This window comes from Excalfactoria chinensis, chromosome 1 (assembly GCF_039878825.1).
Source record: "Excalfactoria chinensis isolate bCotChi1 chromosome 1, bCotChi1.hap2, whole genome shotgun sequence".
Lineage (NCBI taxonomy): Eukaryota > Metazoa > Chordata > Aves > Galliformes > Phasianidae > Excalfactoria > Excalfactoria chinensis.
In genome coordinates this window covers 125,941,948-125,963,536 of record NC_092825.1, presented here as the reverse complement: position 1 = coordinate 125,963,536, position 21,589 = coordinate 125,941,948, and the positions used below count along the sequence as shown (strand labels likewise).

The window sequence follows — 21,589 nt, the reverse complement described above, 5'->3', positions numbered from 1 at the left end:
AAATTGAATGTGTTGAATCAATGACACAAAATGGAGTTTCTACCCTCCTTACTAGAAAGTTGATAGGCTTTAAAAATAAATTGAGTAGAGTATGGCAGCTGTGCCTGCACTAAGACAGCTGAACTGCTAACAGCAGCAAATGTGGAGAGAGAAAGGCTGAGGATATGACATTCATTCCAAACCACCTCACAAAGGGTCTCATTTCAGACTAGCTCTTGCCTTACTTTTTGGATCAAATGCCCCTTGGTGGCTGCTCCTCTCAGTCAGCACCCTCCTAAAGAAGCCCAGCTGATATGCTGGGTCAAAAGGTCATTCCAAGGTATGAAACAATGCACACTTAAACCAGGACGAGCAAAGAAAAGCCATGCAGACTTCTGCTAGAAACTGCTTAAATAACTTCTATAGAAGTAATTTCTTGGCTTTCCTGTGGAGAAAAAAGCTGTCCTTTTCCTAGATTGTAAGAAGATACAGGCAAGCAGCAAAAAAGGCCTGATAGCATTTTGGATAGCCCAGTGTCAAGAAGTGTGTCAATACACACAACATGTAATAACCAACATTTATCAGCTTGCATCCTGCTGCATTTTGCTCACTTCCACGGTGTTGTTTTACCAAAGAAACAAAAGTCAAAAAGATGTGACACTCAAATCCCCATGCAGATCTCAAGAGTTCATCAGTGTCTACTGCTCCAATCCAAAAGAAGCACACAGCTCAGTGTCAGAAGAGCTATAATTCAGGAAGGGAAGAGACAGAGCTGAACTAAGACTTCAGTCATTACTGCTTTACCTAGAAGAGTTATTTTTGCTTTACCATAGGAAGGTATTAGCTCTTCAAACATTGTTGTTCCTTCTGTATGGCAGCAGCATTACTGTAGTAAAGCATCAAACTTCTCATTCTGTGGGATTTCACACAGGAATACAACTATCTTGAATCTTCTTTCCTGAGTAAACAATGACTGTGCTGTCAAAGGCAAAATACTGCTGCTAAGCAAACTGATGTACGTGAAAGGGAGTTCTGGACTTAGCAGGTCCCAGAAGATACTGACCATCACCAATGCATCTTTGAAGATGCTGGGGCCCCTAGCTCCCACACTTGTGCTAGCCCTTCTGCCAGCAATGGGCCCACACGTGGCTTTCAGCAGCACCCACGTCACCTCCCTGAGCTCTACACACCACCCACACTCTCCACCCAGCATCTACACAGGCCAAGCTAACAGAAGGCCAAATTCAGTGCCATGCTGTAACTCATCGTGTTTAAGATTGATTATACTAACACACTCAAACTATTACACTCTAGGCCAGTTCGTATTTTATGTTTTAAAATAAAAAGTCTCAGCAGTTTATTAATAAAATAACAGCAACAGACTTTTGTATCTACCAATATCTGTATTTTTAAAACTTGGAGTAAGATTTTCTCAGGCTTTGTAATATAAAAAGTCTTTTACCATCTCAAGTGAAGCTGCAGTAATTTTTTTCAGGGGGAAAAAAAAACAAACAAACCACACCACCAAAATCAAAAAGCCCCCAACATGAAATTTCTAGATAAATGGCTGTCTTGAAATGCTCCCCTTCTGGGGTTCAGGAAGATCTTGATGAGCACCTCCAGTCCTCTGGGCAGGAACACTGGCTGCAAGTGTACTGTATCAACCCTGATGCTGATGCAGGAGTTAGTCATCCTCTGAGTCACTCTCTTCCCTGGTTGGGACGCATGCCCTTATGGAGGACATGAGCTGGTCTTGGATCTGTTTCCTGGGGTTCTCCTCAAGGTCTGTCTTGATGGCACCTGACTCCGAGATCTTCCACTCCAGTTCTGCACAGAGCAAAGTAAGAGTGCCATGAATATGGGGAAGCAAACTAGGCTGATTTCCATCTCTGACTCTTGATATATGCTGATTAATTTACCTCGACACATATTTCTTCACCTTCCTGATTTACTCTCAAAAGGGAAAAGGACCTCAGATCTTGACGATTCTCCTCAGTTCCTCCTAACTTGTTTCCCCAGGTGGCTTCTCTTACCACCCTACCATGAACATAATCAAAACCAGGGCCATACTCTATCCCTCTCCTGCTACCCTATCTCATTTCCCTTGCTGTGTCCCACACCACACTCCAGCCAAGTCCTCCCTTCAAGATTAGGAGTGTTGACTCAGATCTCAGCCCAGGGCACAGAGCCACCAAAGCACAGGCTCAGAGTACTGCTCTGCAGACAACCAATGTCATTCCTTGTGCCCCCTGACTCCATCTACAACAGGGAATATCAGATAAAACAGACACAGAGCAGCAGCTTTAGATAAGGCAACTTCCCTATTGAAAGAACACAACCTCCTTCCCTCCGCTTCAGGAGAGAAATCAGGTTTGAACATTCACTGCTGAGAGATTACAGCTGTTAGCATCAAACAGCAAGTTCAGCACAGTCAGAAGAGGCAGGAATGGCTACATCTCTTTAGCCACTCAGGCTATTCCATCAACATACCTGAACTGTAAAGTATATCCCTCAAAAATAGTTATGTAAGTGCAATTCACCCCTTTCCAACTACTCCTTGCTCCGATTATTAGTTCATTTGCAAGACAGTAAAAAAAAACCTCCCCATCAGTAGTGTACCTATTACTAAATAGATCCAAATTGAATTGCTTCCCAGAAGTAGAGGAAAGTCAATACAACACACTCAGTTGACACCTTTTTCCCAGTCCTGCTGGAAAATCCATTGTTTAACCTAATTTTATTCATACTTCACAGACTAACGAATGCAAGCTCACACTTTATTCAATCTCCAATGGAAGACACATAGAATCAGAGAGGGAAGAAATACAAATAAAAGTGCAGAATTTCAGTGCCCAGCTTTTCACTCTGACTAGCTCAGCTCAGCCACCTTTGGATCCCTCAAAATCAATGATTTATTTGCTTATTATTAAAACAAAATAAAGCACACCACAAAATCCTCTTTGCATCCTACTGCTACAACTACTACCATTCAGCAGGGACCTGAAACACTCCTTATCTGTGGCTCATTTCAGATCAAGATGTCTTTTAAGCAAAAGCTTGAAAGAATCAGTACTAATACACCTACTCGTAAAGCCAACAAGTATCCCTTTACCTCTAGAGAAGTCCAGGAATTGCATCAGTTCCACTTACTTTCCAACAGGTAGGGCCTTTTCCATTGCACACCTGTATCCAAGCACTGCTTTATAGAATCATAGAATCACCAAGGTTGGAAAAGACCTAAAAGATCATCCAGTCCAACCGTTCACCTATTACCAATAGCTCCCACTAAACCATGTCCCTCAACACAACATCCAATTGTTCCTTGAAGACCCCCAGGGTCGGTGACTCCACCACCTCCCTGGGCAGTCCATTCCAGAGCCTGACCACCCTTTCTGAGAAGTAATACTTTCTAATGTCCCGCTTGAATCTCCCCTACTGTAGCTTGAAACCATTCCCTCTGGTATTATCACTAATGACACGAGAGAAGAGGCCGACCCCCAGCTCACTACAACCTCCCTTCATTATTTTCATCACATATTGTATTACGATACTATTCCCTGCTAACCACAGCTTTCTAAGTACCTTTATACTGGCCTACACTTGCTGCTTTTAAAATATCACTTCAATCGTGTGTTTTGAGTCAAAAGGCAGGGGGAAAGATAACAACAATTATCATCACGTGGCTCTTAGTGATCTCCATTCTCCTTATTCTCACATCACTTCTTTAGTTTCTCACAAAGATGTTCACAGCAGCTGGATGCAGACACTCACCATCCCTTGTCAAGTTCATGCCACCGAACACCAAAGGCCCAATGAACTGAGCTCTGATGTCTCCTTCAAGGTAGACAAATATCGTAGGCAAATTCTTGTCAGGATAGTTGGGTATGCAGGTGGTAGAGATAGCTTTGATGAATTTCACATCTCTGAACTTTTTTGCAAGTCCACTTAGATGTTGGTTTATTAAGGCACAGAGTGGAATTCTGTCAAGAACAGCGAGAGACACACATAAGAAGAACTAAAAAAAGACTCATTTGATAGCAATCTTCTCCAGAAAAATACCAGTCAGAAATAACAGTGCAGTGGGAAGACCAGTGTACCAGAAACAGCTTCTGACTACTTTTGTTGTCCTGTACTCCAGCATCCAAATAAACTTAGTACCGCTGGAAGTTAGTGTGGTTTTTCTTTTCTTTGGTTTGTTTGTTTGTTTTAATTGCTTTAATCGCTCATTTTTAATTAATATACCAGCAGCATCACTTCACAGTAACATCCTTTCAATAGCAAAGCTCAACTCTCTTGAAGCCAACAGAAAGCAAATTACTAATAACTCCTTTAACTCCAGATTGAGTACCTCAGTTTCCACGTTAACTATACATTTGTCAGGAGCCAAGAAAGGTTTAGAGGTTAAATAAGTAAGATCTTACCCCTGTTTGTAGAGGTGCAGGACTACCCATATGCCTTTCCCAGCTTTTGTAACCTCTTGAACATAATCCTTTCCAGAAATCTCCAAAACTTCTCCATATTTATTCTTCATTTGAGCCGCTTTTATTTCTGCTAATCTTTGCTGTCTGAACAACAACGAATGGGAAAGAGATCTTAAAAATAAATACATTTAAAGTATCTAGCTGAAACTTAGACTTTAGAGGCAGGTCACAAACACATTGAAACGCCAAAGCAATAAAAGCAAATTGAAGTAGGCTACAGATGTTGTTATATTTGCACCATATTCAATATATCAACATGCAGCAAATACAGTTGTGCTCCATGAAAGGAACTTGATGTTTCCTCTGCAGATGCTACGCTATGAAGCTAGCTGGTAGAAATGACAAGAGATACACAAGCAAAATAAGAAAGATTTCATCAAAGCAAGTTCCACATGATGCTCTAACCTGTACATTTCGATAGCTTTCTCATCTTCCTCATTAAATTCATCCTCATTTTCTTCTAGCTCCTCCAGAGTCATGTCCTCATACGTTTTCACTAGAAAAGAAGCAGTATCAAATCAGCAAGTACCTCATTCTGGGAACAAAACTCATCCGCCTTTCAGTCTAACAGAATTTAGGTATGGGAAATGTATTTTTTTCCCCTCCAACATTACACTACCTTTTTAGATAATGTTATGAACTCTATACATGTAGATGTAAAGACAACGATGATTCTAAGCCAAAGGCTGGCTACACTGGTACGTAAGTACCACAGCTAGCTTTCAGGCTCTGTGACTACACCACAAACATACAGTACAGCAGGGATGGCTGAACAATGAGGATGCATACAATGTTTGTGAGGTGTTTTATCTGTACATTCATATGACATACTCCTCTGAGACAGTTCTTGTTTCAATTGTATGTATGTAAACGTTTCAAAAATCACAGAGCTGTCATCAAGAAGAGAGTCTTCCTGCTCAGGAAGAGGCCATATATTCTGGAACGTATCTGTCTGATACTGTTAACAGACGCATCGCCCTGCAGAAGAATTAGCTTAGGTATCCCTCACAGGTTTAGAAGAGGACACATTGCTTCACAGGCACATGCACTCACCCAGAGATTTCTGAAGGATTTCAAACTGCTCTTCTTCCTTTGCACGCTCCTGCTCTTCTCGGTTTTCCTTCGGAGGAAGGATCCCTTTCTTACGCAGGATGTCATTCCACTCGGTGTCTTGCTCTGGGTCCTACAGTAAAACAAGAAATGGATGACTGCTATTTGAGGAGAGCTTTGCTACATTAAAGCAAGTTTTTCAAGAGACATAGCACAGCGATGAAGTGTAACCATCTGGATATGGACAGCATCAGAAAGTCACAGCATGCATCCTCCTGACACCAAGGCTTCCTTGTAGCCCCATGAAAAGTAACTTCATTCTACCCCATCCCACTTGGAGCACATCTTGGCAGGGTACAAGGTGTGGAAGTGCTTCGATCACTGCTAAGCCAGCGCTTGGAGGAAAGCACACAGTCCCTGCCAGGTAAGGCCACTATGAGGGAACACATCTAGGCCTGCTTCTGAATTTAAAAGCCTTGGCAACTAAGTAGTTCCCATAATCCTATAAAAAGAAGCCCAGTGTGCACCCCTGCACTGCTGAGAAACTCAGTAGAAATGTTCTTAAGCTACACGTCAGGTTGGTTTTGCTTTGGCAGCCTGCTGTAGAGAGCCTGCTTTGCAGGGGAGTTGGACTCGATGATCTCCAGAGGTCCCTTCCAACCCCTTCGATTCTGTGAAACCACATCTCTTCTCTACCCCAAGACACACTACTTGTGGACTGAGGGCTCTCCAGCACTCCTTTCATCTATCAAAACGCAGAAGCGCTTAAGCCACGCACCCACCTGCTTACTACAACAACAAAACGCATACTGCCCTTTAAGAGAGAAGAGCCCAGCGTCCCACAACGCCATGCACGGCCGCAGCCCGGCTCGGGGAGGAGCATCGGAAAGGGCCGGGGCCGGGGCCGGGGCCGTCACCCTTCGCGGCTCCACACATCGTTCCACCAGGCTCCCCCGCGCCACGGGCTGGGGCCGGGCTGGGCCGCCACGACTCCCGGCTCTCACCTGCATCTTGCCTGCGGGACAGCGGCCCGGGGAGCGGCGGTGCTGGGCAGAACCAGTCCCGGCGTGCGCGGCGCGGAGAGGCGGTGCTGCTGGATGGGGCGGGACCTGGTGTCGCCACTGCCGCTTCCCGGAGCGCCTAATAAGGCAGGGCCTGCTGTCAGTGCGGCCCAGGCCCGATTGGAAGCTTAGTCCATTCTGCGCTGGTGACCATGAGCGTGTGACAGACGGCTACAGACCTTGGGTTTCTGAGGGACCTCCGGATCTTTGGTTTCATGCAGATGTGTAGGAAAATCCATCCCCTCATCGTTCCATTGGGGCCAGCACTCATTCCCTAGAAACATTCACATTCACTCCTGCAGAAAATTGAGCAGATCTGATGCTTTCTTCTGAAAGATCCATAGCAAAGGAGGAGGAGTTAGAGGCCTGCTCCCATCTCCCGTTCCACACACTCAGGAATGGGAAGCCAGCCCTGTGTCCTCAGAAAACTACCCCACACAGCCAGCCTGCAGGCCTTGAGACTGTTCTTATCTCTGTGCTCCACCAAGGGACTGAAATAAAAATGTATGTTTCCTTACAACCCAGCTAGATTTCTGCTGTGCTAACCATTAGTCTGTTTTACTGAATGGAAGGCACCTGTCCTCCCATTGAGACTGATAGCCACAGCTGCAGTTGACAGTGATCATTAAAATGAATATTTGGATGCATGGAATGTGTCCCATATCTACCTCCTATAGCCCTGAAAGATGGGAACACTCAACTCAATGTTTAGGTGCACCATATGTCTATCACTGTGGAAGCTGGGGTTGTCTAAGTGGTGTTGGAGCCACAATTATAGATTACATAAGAACTTTGAAGCCAGCATCTCAGCTGAGGTTTTTAAGATTGCAGTTTTGGAATCTACTGCAGGCCCTCTCTATGAATCACAGTATTTTAGTTCTGACCCTCAGTTAACACCTGGCAAGCAGAATAGAAGGCTTAACTGTTTGCATAGCTTTCAGTGTACAAATGTTTTGTCGGGGCCTGAGCTTTAAGAGGGCCCTTGCTGGTTTAATATTCATCTTCTGAAGCTGAAAATACCATTCACATGCATGGTTCTTGCATGTGGTTCTTGGAACCTGTTTTGGACACTTAGAAACAAATACAGAAAGGGCATAAGCAGAAAGAGTACACTCATTATTTACAAGGTGAATTAAAAGAGTTCCTGCCCTGACCCTGAGCACCAGAAGCCCATATTTTCAGACTAAGCTCTGAGTTACCAGGAGAAGCTTGCACCTTAGAAGCATCCCCTTCACATCACTTCAGGGGGCGTTGCTCACACAGTACGAGTGAAGGCAACAGTCTTTCTCCATCCTTTTTGCTGAAAGGCCTCCTCTGCCTAAGGCACCTATAGTACTCTGCTTCCCCCCGCACACAACTTGATTAAAACTCACATTTCCTCTATATACTTATCTGAAGCCTTAGCAGGAATGTGAGGATTGATTTTTTACATGTGGTACATGAACAGAAATATTCCATCCCCAACAACTAAGAGCTGATATTATCACAGAGACTGAGCTACAGGTGTAGTTTAACCCTTAAAGACAACTTGAACTTCCACTCCCCCTCCAAGAAGGATTTACCTCAGGGTGTATTTCTTCCTTTTCCCACCAATCCAGCGTTTGGAGGAAGATGAGCCACATGTGGGAATGACTCATTAATTGTCCAGGTGAGCCCACTAATGGGGAGAAAGTCTTGCTCATAAAAGGCACTGCTCCAGGCTAAGGGAAATAGCTTCCTGAGGATTGCTTGTCTTTGACTGTGGGCTATAGCCAAGTGCAGATTAGGCTAAAATAGCTCTTTGGAAGGTAACAGGATATCTTTTTCATCTCTGATACTTAGGGAAAAAGTTGGGGTTACTTTGTAGAGAAACTGTGAGTGTATCTGTAGTGTAAGCTATCAGAAAACATTTGGTGGAGGTAATAAGCTATCTCTTGGCTTTGTTATGGGGTGGGTTTTTTGTTTTGCTTTTTTCCTCTGAAACTTTATTCTTTCTTAAATACTTAAGCTTCTCTTTTTAAAAGCTGCACAAACTATATTAATCTAATGATAGATGTTCTTGTATATTATAAACAGTTGTGCTAAAAGTAGTATTTTAAGTCTGAGTAAATAAGACAGTTAAGTATTTCTGCTACCTTAACTGCAGGTATTCTCTAGATGGACTGAATTTCTTGATTAGCATTCTAGTAAATTGACAGTAATATCTATTTCTGTGTTTGTAATACTATGTGTAAGTTGATTCTTTCTCTCTGATGTAGAGTAGCCTCCATAGATTTATGGCAGCTGCAAAATCTATTAAGGGATGAATTTGGAGACTACAGTGAAAATCTCTTGGAGTTCTTTAGATAAGGCTTTGTGGGCTGCATGAGTCCTTGTGTTGTATTTAATGCAAATTCAGAAAATCTAATGTAATAACAGAAGAAGTTTGAATGCAGAGTTCTGGAGAAAAGATGCAGCCTTGGTCTTTAGCTAGTATTGAGATAAGTTATTGTTGAAGACAAACCTTGTGTAAGGTCCTGCCTCCATCTTGCCTCAATCTCCAGTACACTCTAAATACTGAAAAGTTGTTTTTGAGCTCTTTGCATCTTCTTCAATATGTTTTACTGATTGCTTTTCAAACCACTCTGGCTCATTCAAAAACAGGCTGTTAAGTAGCAGTTATCCTAGATCTGTTCTTACTGAACTTCAGTGGGATGCTCTTCCTTGGTGTAGAAGAGTGGAAAGTGTAACTATCCTTGCTGTTATCTCCTCTTGTTATCAGTTACCTGTATCCTAAGCACCTGGGTAGTGTGAAAATCTCCCAATTCTTTGTCTCTCTGTGCTATTTAGAATGTCTGGACGGGGGAAGAAACTTGCAGTGGCTGGCAAGCCTGGAGCTGCACCAAAGAAAGCGAAATCAGCCCTGGCTGGTCTGCAGTTTCCTGTGGGTCGAGTCTACAGGCTCCTTAAGAGAAGCCGCTATGCCGAAAGGATCAGCCCTGGTTCTGCCGTCTACATGGCTGCAGTGCTGGAATACCTGACTGCAGAGATCCTGGAGCTGGCAGGGAATGCTGCACGGGACAACAAGAAGTCCAGGATTCTGCCCCGACACATCCAGCTGGCTGTGAGAAATGATGATGAGCTGAGCAAGCTCTTCTCCTGTGTGACCATCGCTCAAGGAGGAGTTACACCAAATATCCTTCCCCAGCTCCTTCCCAAGAAAACTTCCAAAAGTACTGGTGTGCCTAAGGAACAGTCTGGTAGCCAGTGAAACTTGCTTTTTCTGGTCTTATCTATGCACTTATTCATAATGGGACTCAGCACTAATTTGTTGAATTCTTTGTAATTTTTTCCACTGTTTTTTATAATGTACTTTTAAAGGTTGTAATAAAAGTTCCTGGAAAGCAACGCCGTTCTCCTTTCCACAGCTTCATTTCCACAGAAATGTGATTGCCTTGTAATTTTCTTATTCTAGCATTTCACCCACATAACTTCTTAAAACTGCTTGTTTACTTCTATAACATGTTTCCAGGTAAGGGCTGTAGTGCAGGCAGAGGAATCAAGTCATGTTCATGTGAACGCTTCTCATGATCTCAGTGCAGTTAGTTCAGCACCTTGCAGGTTAATTCCGCATTAGGATTTGATTACCCTTTGCTTTAATGCCATACTGCTTGGGGAGCTGCAGTGAGCATCTCTCACAGGAGGCTAAACCACTCCCTCCTCCTTCTTGTCATACTGGCTACAGGTAGCATATTTAAACCTTGTGCTGTTGGTGATTCTTTTGCTTATTTCTATTGGTGTGGAATAACAAATATATTCCCCTCTAAAGAAACTCCCAGGCCTTTGCTAACCAACTTGCTGGAAGTGCAAGCTTTCCCTTGAGAGAGTTCCTAGTCTTTTCTGTCTGTTTGTAGTGGATGTTGAGATTTACTATTGAGTGGGGAAATAAGATCTGGTGCAAGTGTGTTGGGATCAGTCTGCCTTTGAGGTACTGCCTCGCAGACTTCACAGCATCTCACAGAGAAGAGCTGGTTAGGACCATCTTCCTAACCTACAGACAGAGTGAAAACCTGTTTAGTGAAAAACCTGTCTTAGAAAGAGATATGCCTGTCATGTTAAATTTGACCTGGGTGCCCTCAAAGCATGATTATGTCAGAGCCTACAGGTCAGCTTTTACAATCTTGAGGGACTTTGGAGCTGTAGTGATTCACAATGTAAATATCTCAAAGCTGCACTTGAGTAGGAGTGTGAAAGGAGAAGGATACCTGAGCAAAGTGAGCATCTTTAATTTTTCACAGTACTGGGCAATCGAAGGAGCTGTATACAGCCTGTTTGCAGAGATCAGTTTGATGAGGTTTTGGCTGGAGTGAGAAAGTGGAGGATGTTGGAGCAAAGAGATGTAAAAATGCCTGGGAGTAGATTTGCAGCTTTGTACATAACAATGTACTGTATTATAGAATCATTAAGGTTGGAAAAGCCTTCTAAAATCATTTAGTCCAAGTGTTCTCCTACCACCAATATTACCCACTGGCTATGTTCCTCAGTGCCACATCCGCACAGTTCTCAAACACCTCCAGAGACAATGATTCTACCACTTCCCTGGGCAGCCTGTGCCACTGCCTCACCATTTGTTTGGAGAAGCTGTTTTCTCCAGTATCCAGCCCAAATGTCCCTTAGCACAACTTAAGGCTTTCCTTCTAGTCCATCTTGTCCTACATGCAACTTCAGCCTTCTGCTGTTAACTGAGGAAAGAAAAGCTTTAAAGGATATATATATGAAATGAACGTGTGAAAATCAAATTAATCCCACTATTTGACCACACAAAGCCATGATGGAAATGATGATTTCTTTCAATGAACCAAAAATCTAAAGCTTGCAGTAATGAGGGAAGATTCAATCAAGATGCTCATTTCATGCAGTTTGAAGCATGATAGTTATAGCTAATCAAGAGAGCTATGTTTCAGAGTGCTACTCCGGGATGAAAACTGCTCCTATGGTTCTGCTCTGCACCACGCCAAACAGACCCTCAAAGGCACATCCAGTGTTCATGCAGCTACTGGAAAGGTCTTTACTTGACATTTTCTGTACGATGAAAGAGCTGGGGGAGAAGAAAGGCCCTATCCCCAAAAACTGAGTCTGTGGTAAATTCCAAGGTCTATTATTTTCAGTATTTCTTTGATTGAAAACAGCCTCATTTGTTTTCTTCTAGCCAATAGTTTAATTCATTTGTTAACTAACCGGATTGCAGAGTGAGCTGAAAACTCACCCCTCTGGCTTTGGATGTCAGAGGATGGATGCCTCCTAGCTTAGCTGCTGGTGAAAGTTTCTTTTGGGCCAAGGCTCAACCCTTCAGTATTCATACATTGGAGAAAAAACAGAATCAGCTGTCACCACACAATCAATCCTTGCAAGTACATATAAAACCTTGTAACACAGCAACGCATGACTTTGGAAAAAAAATGAACTATTTGACTGAGGGGACAAGCCATGCAACAGAGGCAACCAGAAGTTCTGAGCCTTTCTCAGGCTCTGCAGTGTGTTCATAAAGCAGTTTGGTCACTGCTGGCAGCAAAACCAACCACAGTGTAGGCTACTGGGGTGAATTCTTGATGACTGCAGCAGGGTGTAATGTGCCCCCCTTCCAACTGTAATAAATGAATTGCCAGACAGAGGTAGAAGCCTTCTTTGAGGCAGTAAATAACATGTGTTTTCAGAGGAGAAAATCAGCTGACAAAGTGCAAAGGAGCTTTTCAAGGAAGAGTACCAAATTCACCTGCTCTTAAGAACTGCGCTCTGTTGTTTAAGTGTTGTGACTTTCATTGCTCCTCATTCTGAGAGGCTGAATCTTCACTCACTCAGGTGGCATGAAATGAGGCAAGAGCTGCTAATGATATGGCTGCCAGTATGGAGTTTAAAAAGGGGCAGCTGTGTGGGGGGAGAAAGCGTAGCTTGTTTTGGTTTAGTTTCCCTGGCAAGAAGGGCTAAGGCAACTTGTATAGGTAAGGGCTTTTTCTTTAAGGGTGTGCTTCTTTGCGTTAGAAATGAATTGGATGAGTAAAAGCCACAATTGAATGAGATAGTGGCTTTTATAATATTTGTTTGTATAAGGCTGTTGTTTAAGGTGAATTTTCAGCTTTATTTGTTTATCTGGGCTACTTCTAAAGCCCAGTTTTTCTAGGGTCCTCGGAAACCTGTAAGAGCCTTACTTTTACTATATTTCAAGTTCTTCATCAGCAATAAGTAAAGGAGGCTTCTTGTAATGGGAGAAATACTATACAAGTAGATGGCACTCGTGTATTTGTAGTAATCTGCTGCAATATGTAGAGTAAAACAATTTAAGTCTCCAATGTGAAAATAGCTTCTCTTTCTTCTAAGTCTTGTTTTCTGTTTGTAGCCTGCTACTTTGCAGCAATAGGTCCCCTCACCTTTAGAAGATAAGCTGTGTTTGAAGTGGTTTCCAGCAGATGAAGGGGATTTTTTTTGTTTACTTTTCTGTTGTTACATCAGAAAAAAACCATATAAATTTTTAGCTCAGTTTGCTTGGAGGACATGGTTACAGAAGCTGTTTATGTTCCTGCTAGGGGTAAGTTCAGCAAAGATTCCCTGCAAGCTTTCTGAACGTTTGTTGCATCTGGAAGCCTTGTTTGCTTAACCTTTTTCCTTAACAGCAGTGCTCCTCTGATACTGGATCAGAAAACCTTGCTCCCATGTTCCATTTCTCTTTCTTGAGAAGTTTAGGAGCCCAGCAGAAAGCTGATCTCTGCTCTGACTGAGCTGGTAGGTGTCCCTGGGCTGGAAACATGTCAAGCCTCCTGGAGAAGCAGTCTGACACATCTGTTCTTCCAGACAGGAGCATGAAACAACTAGCAAGCTTATTGAGAACCAAAAACTGACTTCTCAGGAATGAGAGAGAAAGTGGAATGGGGAGAAAGGGAGGATAGATTTAAATGCTCAATTTTTGTTGTTTTTCCTTATTGCTAATTCTTCTGTTTCTAACACTAGATTGACACTAGAATGTCTGCACGGGAAAACACAAAGCTTCTTCTTGCGTCCAAGAAAACGAAATCAGCCCTGGCTGGTCTGCAGTTTCCTGTGGGTCGAGTCTACAGGCACCTTAGGAGAGGCCGCTATGCCGAAAGGATCAGCCCTGGTTCTGCAGTCTACATGGCTGCAGTGCTGGAATACCTGACTGCAGAGATCCTGGAGCTGGCAGGGAATGCTGCACGGGAAAACAAGAAGGCCAGGATCCTGCCCCGACACATCCAGCTGGCTGTGAGAAATGATGATGAACTGAACAAGCTCTTCTCCTGTGTGACCATTGCTCAAGGAGGGGTGTTACCCAATGTTCTTCCTGAGCTTCTTCCTAAGAAGACAGTGACACTTAAGCCACCCCACAAAAATGGCCATTCGCAGGAGTTCTAGCTGCTGCCACACACCTGGGCTTGTGTTGCTGCTATTGCTGGCTTCTTTTCCCCAGCTCAGTGCTCTGCATAGTTGGTGTATGGGCTTTTTTTTGGTCTATATTTGTATGCATATCTAGGTGGGTGTCTGGGAGGTGCGTAAGTTTCTCTGTCAACATTCTTCAGAAGAATGAAGTTAGACTGCTTTTATGAATAACTGCGCAAAGGACTTGACTCTGTGCCTTTCCATGGAGGATTTGCTGCATCAAACAAATAGTTTTCTTTCTACTACCTGTTGTCTTTAATGCAGCTGTGTGGGTAGCTGAGATCTCCTTATTTGGTGTGTGCAAGTCTACTTCATCTGACAGCACCTGAGGAACTTCATCTAGGCTTGCTCATGATGATGGTAAAGCTGATGTATTATCTAATATTGGAATGCTGAAATAGGGTTGCGCTGTAACTTTAGCATCACCACATACGCATTGTGCTGAGGATTATTTGATGTTGTTCCTTCAGTTTCTGCATTCACAGAGTGCCACCTGAGGAGTCTTCTGTAGATAGTGTATCAATGTTGACAGCAACTGAGCCTTAAGGATAGAAAAAGTTGTTTTAAGCATGATTCTAATAATGCCCTCCTTAGTTTCTTTAAGGCTTGTTCTATTAGGATCCAGATCAACCAGACTTATACAATAAAATGCAATCCAGAAAATGACCTTTCCCAAGACCGTTTAAAGATTGTGTTCTATGTCTACGTAGCTGGGAAGGCTGCTTGAGCACTATTGGGTTTGTGGCCCTACTTTCCACCAGGTTCAGATATAGTAATACTTTCAGACAAAAATGTGACTTAGGTAACTATTTCCACTTCCAGACGGGCCCTACCAGCTCAGTATTTGGGAGACTGTTTCCTGTATTTGACCTGTGATCACTCAGTTGGTGCTGCTTCTTTCCCTAGGGCAACTCAGATTTCACCTGGTTGTTCTCTGTACAGACTGGTTAGGGGGCTTAAATGGAGGGTGAGAAGCCTGGAACCAGGCACTGCTTGTAAAACGGCAACTGGGTGAGTCTTTCAGTGTGTTAAACCTGTAGTATGCCTGTAAGCTGCAAATACCTTCTAGAGACAAGGCTGTGAAAAGTCAAACTGGGGGAGTATCCAGTCAGTCCCAGTATCATGGGCTGCAAGGAGCCCTGGAGATGAGTGGCTTTCTAGCATAGATATTAGATGATTGTTCTGACGGTAGCTTTAAGATCAGCCATTGCATCTGCATAAGGATGGCCAACTTTGGCTTGAAACCTAGAGGGTGAAATAATGCTTAAGTGCCAACCTGTGTCATAAACTGAACCCTCTGCCTTGAAAAGCAACAGCAGCTCCCTCAGGGGCTGCAGGATATCTTCCTACGGCAGTTTCAGTCAACACTGAGAGACAAGCTGTATTTGAAGAAAAACACTTCCTCCATTCCCTCATCAGCCTGGTGGTTACGTTTCATGCTGTGCTGGCTCCTGGCCCATCCAAGATGCTGCCCCTGTGTGGTACTCCAGCAGCAGCAGGGGCCTGTGCAGCTTCTGCCATGCTGTGCTGCTCCCATTGCTGTGTCAACACAGCTGCTCGTGACATCTGCTGCTGGTATCATGTGTGTTTAAACCCTTTTCCTTCTGGTTTGTGCTTTTCATTTTTTTCCCTCCCCTGAGATTTATTCTTTTTAGCCTAAAAAACAAAACTCATGTCAGTTTGGCAAGCTGTTACCATGCATGCCTGAGCTGCTGTAACTTCAGTTTGCGTGGGGGTTAGAGAAAGCTTGGAATGATGACAGGAGTTTCTTAGGCAGAGGTTGTCTCTGATGCCTTCATAATGAAAAACCATGTGAATTTCAGAGGTTTCTTTCTGGAGTGAAACTGTATCGTGCCAGGTATGTGAGTTGAGTTGTAAACAGTGATTTCAGCAGCACACCCCCCCCCCCCCCCCCCATGTCTATTGGCATATCCTACAGAAAAAGGGAGATGTTAATGGCAACAGTTCCCAGAGTCTCAGCTCTGCTGAGAAAGGACCCAGGTAAAGGGTTGCCTGCAGCTGGGCAGAGGAATTGGCCAAATGCTTAGAAATGTGTAATTGTTGAACCAGTAAAACATGCACACTCTGCATCTTTCTACACATACCTGTGACCCAGGAGGTGTTTATGAAGCTGCCTGAGGTACAGTTTGGAATTACGCTTTCTTTCAGACTGGTTGCAGCCCAAGGCATTAGATATTGCAGCTCTGTTCCTAGCAGCCTACACAGGTTCTGTATTATCCTAGTACCTGCCTTTGCACCCGATGTTTGAATCTAGGGCTCTGTCTTCCTGCTGAGAACATGTAATTGCTGAAGACACTGTGCAGAGCCAGCACAGCAGCAGAAAAAGTGAGTTCAATTTCATGACTTAATGGTGAGTACTTCACTGGAGGTACTGGAACTTCTTTGCTTTTATTTATTTTTTTTAATCTCCCCGATGTTCAGTCCAAGTGTGATATCAGCCTGTCAGTACACAGCTAGATGTCAGTGCTTCATAGTGATAAAACAACAATCAATATGCCTACCTCATATAATACAGAATGCAAGTGCACATTAATAACCTGAAAATAGCTGTCCTCCATCTAGGTCAGAGAAGAAACTTGTCTCTTTCTTGCTGCAGCATGCACTGAATCCAGGGCACTGGTGAAGCTGGAGCTAATGACACAAAGCAGGGAACAGTAGGGGTTGTATCAAGCTGTCACAATGCTTGGCCGACTTTTTCTTTTGAGACTTGGATATCTCTAACTCTCTCTGATGAAGACTGCTTTTTGAGCTTGGGAACATATATATATATATTATTATTATTAATTTCAGCTTCTCTATTCATTTAAACATCATACAGTTGCTTGCTGAAGCTTAAATCCTACATTGCTAGTTGAATCTACTGAGGAATGCGCTTGCTGCTGTACAGGAGCTCCCCTGTAGATCATGCATCTGTTGAGGAAACATCAAGCACCTGTCATACATCCTGATGTCTCTCCCTTTCCAAGATTTAACATTCCTTCTCATCTCAAAATAATTTCATCTATTTTGATCTCTCCTATCACGGTCATTTTAACACATCAGGTAACTTAGCTGGGACCTGATTTTTTTTCTAGAGCGGTATGCGTGTATGTAGTGCTTGCTGGGATGCCATCCAGGAAGCTTTCCTCAGTGGGTTTATTCATAGAATCATAGAATTACTCAGGTTGGAAAAGACCTCAAAGATCATAAAGTCCAACTGCAGCCTAACCATAGTAGCCTAACTCTAACAACCCTCTGCTAAATCATATCTCTGAGCACCACATCCAAATGGCTCTTAAACACATCCAGGGATGGTGACTCAACCACCTACCTGGGGAGACTAATTATTTACTAGTCTGGGAACTTCTTCCTTCAGGATGTTGTACATACTTGATTCTCCTGCTAACTGCTAGGTGTTCATCTTTTCATATGCGGGGGTAAACCTGTTTGTGCTGTGGATTGTGGCCTACCTCTGGCTGAGCACTTCTGTTGTGCCTTCTGCTCTGGTTTCCCTGGTGGACAAGGAGAGCAGGAACAAATCTTAATGTCTTTGTAAGCAACTGAGGGCTTCACCATCACTTAATACTTCACACCAAAGCATTCTGCTGATAGAATTTACACATGCATGCACTGGGATTGCCTGTCTCTCTCAGAAGAGCTCTCTCATCAGAATGGCTTAGCATTGCCTCTTTCATCTGTGCCAGGATGGATAGAGGGGGATGGCCAAAGCAGAGGAAACTACTGAGGGAAGCAGTGGTGGAAAAACTATGAATTGGAAGAACAAGTATGAAAATTCTATAAAAATAGAAAGAGATGCAGGCAGTAAAGGAAGGAACAGTATAAGCCATCAGTAAGTGAAAGTAAAATTTATGGAGTGATAGAATAAAGAAAGACAAAGAATAATTTCCTTTGTGGAGGAGCTACTGGGTGATGTTCTTTGGTTTCTGTTATTGAGCAATATGACTGCGAGAGTACTATCTGGCTATTAGGGCTGCACGTCTGTACCTGCATGTCCCATTATCTACTCAGCAGGTCCACTGATACTCTCCAGATGTATACTTTCTTCCATGCTGCTTTTTAAAAGTGAAATGTAGCTCATGGAGTTCAGAGCCAGCCATGGTGGGGGCCACCAACAAATCAAATGTCTGTTGCAGAAAAGGAAACAAATGCAGTTATGGCACTTCATTGCTGCCCTGTAACACACCAGCGTTGAAATGATAGGTAAACAGAAACCTTCAGATGGAACAAGAACATGAGGAATGTTAGCAGTCTTAATGGAATGAGTGCAGAACTGGGTCCTGGCTAAACTTACTCTGTTTTGCTAAGCATACTCTGGAGAGTACTTGGATATTTACTGGAGGAGAGCTAATCATACTGATAAATAGTGATGCATTATCATAAAATGATAACAGCTATTATTTAAGGATAAATTTTGATGTAGGCATAAGATTTTCTTAGTTGTAAGGTAAACTATGAACAAATATTTCTAGTTCATTACTATGTCATTTTTCATTCCAGACATAGCAAATGGGAACAAATTCAGACACGTATCTCGGTATTTGGATGGTCTGGGTTTCAGATTGGTTCATTAACAGACACTCTTGATGATTTTAGAGCTATTTCTTTAGAATAGAACAGAACAGGGTATCATAATAAAATGTTGAGACTGACAAGTTACATCTGGGTTTCACAGATGGGGAAGCTGAGTTAGAAACAGGCCTTTTTGGTGGAACACGTTAATTCTGTATGCAGTGATAAGCCTCTGTTAAGCAAAACACTTGGTGAGTAAGAAGATCATGCACTTCAGTGGTTCACTGAAGCGTACATTACCATTATACATCAAAAAAGCCTGAACTGGAACTCAAACATATGATTTACCATCTTATGCCTAACATACTGAGCTGCCTTACTTCATTTAGTTCTGAATCCTCAGCAATAGGCAAATATGAGTGAGAGCTACTCTGATTCTTATCAGTTATATGGAAACAGCTCTGTAAAAGGAGTGAATCCTATGAATACCCTGGCTGAAATGAGGGCGGCAGCGTGGAATTATGCTAGCCAAATGTAAATAAAAACTATCTTTCATTATACACAATGTAGGAGATCCTCCTGGAGTCATAAATCTGACAGATATAATTTTGCTAGTTCTGTTGATCACAGAATTACTCATTTACTTTTGTAAAATGAGACACTAATTGCACCGTAGTTTCACACGTGGCTAGTTGCCTTTTATCACATGCTATGGATTTCAGCTTCTGTCTGTCTAGTCACCTGTAGCTGAAGCAGGTACGTGACTTAGCTACAAAGCAAAGCAATGACAAATTTCAGAACACAGCTCCTGTGGCAGCTCTCGTTACCGGTGCTGAAAAACATGTTTATCTTGATGTAGTGTTACTTTCCTAACTCAATTGTGGAATGGTGCAATCGTCTGTCAAGGAAAATTGATGTTTTCAATAACACCCATTAGAAAATGTGTCTACGTGGTACTCCACAATTCGATGAAGCTGTGGACAGATGGAAACATGGAAATGAAATGATGCCTGGAAAAAAAAACCCTCTTCTTCTGCTTCCTGTCTGGAGGAATGATCTTGTTGATGGATGTACCGATTCTGTAGAATGCTTGCAGCTCGTTCTGCACTAAGGTTTGTGTTGTAAGTCTGCCACGTTGTTAGGCCTCAGTCAGCTTTGTCCAGGCGACTGTAAGGGATGCATAAAACCTTAACGCGTTTGTTACTCGGGTTAGGATCAAAATAAGCACCGTGCACCCATGGCCACAGCATGGCAGTAATGTGTCACTGATACTCACAGAGACCTGAGTGGGTTCTGGCGCGCCTCTGATTTTAGCATCCCAAACTCGATATCAGTGTTGCCCTCTGCTGCTCAATCCCAACAGTACAATGCTAAGCATCTGTCCTGGAAGGCGCTTTAACGCAGTGCCAAAGAATCATAGGATATCCTGAGTTGAAAGGGACCCGCGAGGATAATCGAGTCCAACTCCTGGCTCCGCACAGAACCACCCAAAACTCAAACCCTGTGTCCGACAGAGGTGTCAAAACGCTCCTTGAACTCCACCACGCCCACCGCCCTGTGGTGCAGCCCCTTTCCCTGCCCCCCAGCTGCCCCTCCCCTGACAGCTCCATGCCGTTCCCTCGGGCCCTGTCGCTGTCACACAGAGCAGAGCTCAGCGCTGCCCCTCCGCTCCCTGTGAGGAGCTGCAGCCGCCATCAGGCCTCCATCAGCTCCTCTGCTCTGCGCTGAGCACAACGAGGGGCCTCAGCCGCTCCTCACACACCTTGCCCTACTTCTCACCCCGTGCAGTAAAGCAGCAGGAACTACCTGAACTGCTCTGGGCTTGGTGGTAAATATGTTCAAAACTTTCCTTTCTATTTCGCCATATGTTCTCCTTCAGACTTTCCCCGTTTAACTCTCAGTATGTTTAAGGGTAATAGATAAATGGTGTTTGGTGTATAAGGTTCTTTTCCCTAGAGAAATGTCAGTTCTGCAGGTGCTGAACCGTAACTAGTCATGCGACCAGTCCTATTTTTGTTTCTTCACTGTGGCAAAAGTCTGGAGGAAGAGACAGCTGCTTCTAGTTGTTCGGTGGAGAAATCTATCAGGGTGATAGATGTATGGATTAAGACAATTTATGCAGTGCAGCCCTGTCAAACACAGGTTTTCACTCTGTTTAATAAGGTAGAGACTGGCAATTGCAATGCGTGAGTTGTCTGGAGCAGACAAGCAAGACGAGCCTTCAGAGCCATCCCGCACAAGCATCCATCTCAGCTGCCAGCAGAGATCCTGCCGCCACTGCTTGATTCCAATATCCCAGCAAATAAACAAACATTTTGTTGCTGAGTTTAGAAGAACAAACACATCCGTCTTGTAGCAGGTGTTCAGTCGATGGCCTCACATACACCAGTAAGGTTGAGCAGGGTTCAGGCAGTTTTTGGCCAGCCTATCAAGAAGCTGCATGGCTTCTGCAGAACTGGCTAAATCAAGTGAACGTTTTGATATCTGTAGCAGATAGATCTGTAATTTCTGCAGCTGCTTCTGTCTCATTATCTTCTGAGGACTGTGAAGAGGAGACAAGCTGGTGGGTTCGTAGTTCCTATATAATATTTCATGTCACATGTATGAAAGTTATCTCACTGGCCTTTCATCTGTCCTCATTGTCATTTATCTGAACCCTGTCACTGTGTTTTCAAAGGACTCCAGTGTGCAGCCTGACTTTGCGGATCATAAATGGTCTTCTCATTTTTTTTCCTGTAATCCATATGCTTCCCTTTCCACACTGAGTTGTCTTCTCTTGCTCTTCACAAGCATTTCAGAAGCAAAGGGGATCCCTCTTCCTCCTCCAGTGGTACCCTGTAAGCCTCCACACATGTAGTGTGACATCTCCTGTGTCAGTCTTTACAACTCCTTATTCACTCCACATCATAGCAAAGAAGCTTCAGATAGAAATAAATACTATTCGTTGCATCAATTCTGCCACAAGTTGTTTGCAGCCTGGGCTCAGCAAATTGTTTGTTCGATGCTAATGGGCTAGGGCCTTTGCTAGCAGAAGGAGCTGATACATGTGAGCCCTGTCTGACCCACAGCTATGGGAAAAACCCA

The 21,589-nt window shown here is 43.5% G+C and overlaps 3 protein-coding genes across 3 annotated transcripts; 2 read left to right on the top strand and 1 right to left on the bottom strand.

Annotated features, from left to right (window-relative positions):
* Positions 1 to 1,293: 1,293 nt before the first annotated feature.
* On the bottom strand, positions 1,294 to 6,634 carry PDCL3 (phosducin like 3). Its single transcript, XM_072348714.1, has 6 exons — positions 6,515 to 6,634; positions 5,514 to 5,643; positions 4,866 to 4,956; positions 4,401 to 4,544; positions 3,751 to 3,959; positions 1,294 to 1,806 (listed from the first exon to the last, which is right to left on the bottom strand). Exons 1-6 carry the CDS (start codon positions 6,518 to 6,520, stop codon positions 1,664 to 1,666), a joined length of 723 nt encoding a protein of 240 aa, XP_072204815.1. The 5' UTR covers positions 6,521 to 6,634; the 3' UTR covers positions 1,294 to 1,663.
* A 2,746-nt stretch (positions 6,635 to 9,380) lies between these two features.
* LOC140254575 (histone H2A-like) lies at positions 9,381 to 9,800 on the top strand. Its single transcript, XM_072341240.1, has one exon. It carries the CDS (start codon positions 9,381 to 9,383, stop codon positions 9,798 to 9,800), a length of 420 nt encoding a protein of 139 aa, XP_072197341.1.
* A 3,743-nt stretch (positions 9,801 to 13,543) lies between these two features.
* Positions 13,544 to 13,951, top strand: LOC140254531 (histone H2A, embryonic-like). The gene has a single exon (XM_072341097.1). It carries the CDS (start codon positions 13,544 to 13,546, stop codon positions 13,949 to 13,951), a length of 408 nt encoding a protein of 135 aa, XP_072197198.1.
* The last annotated feature ends 7,638 nt before the right edge of the window (positions 13,952 to 21,589 follow it).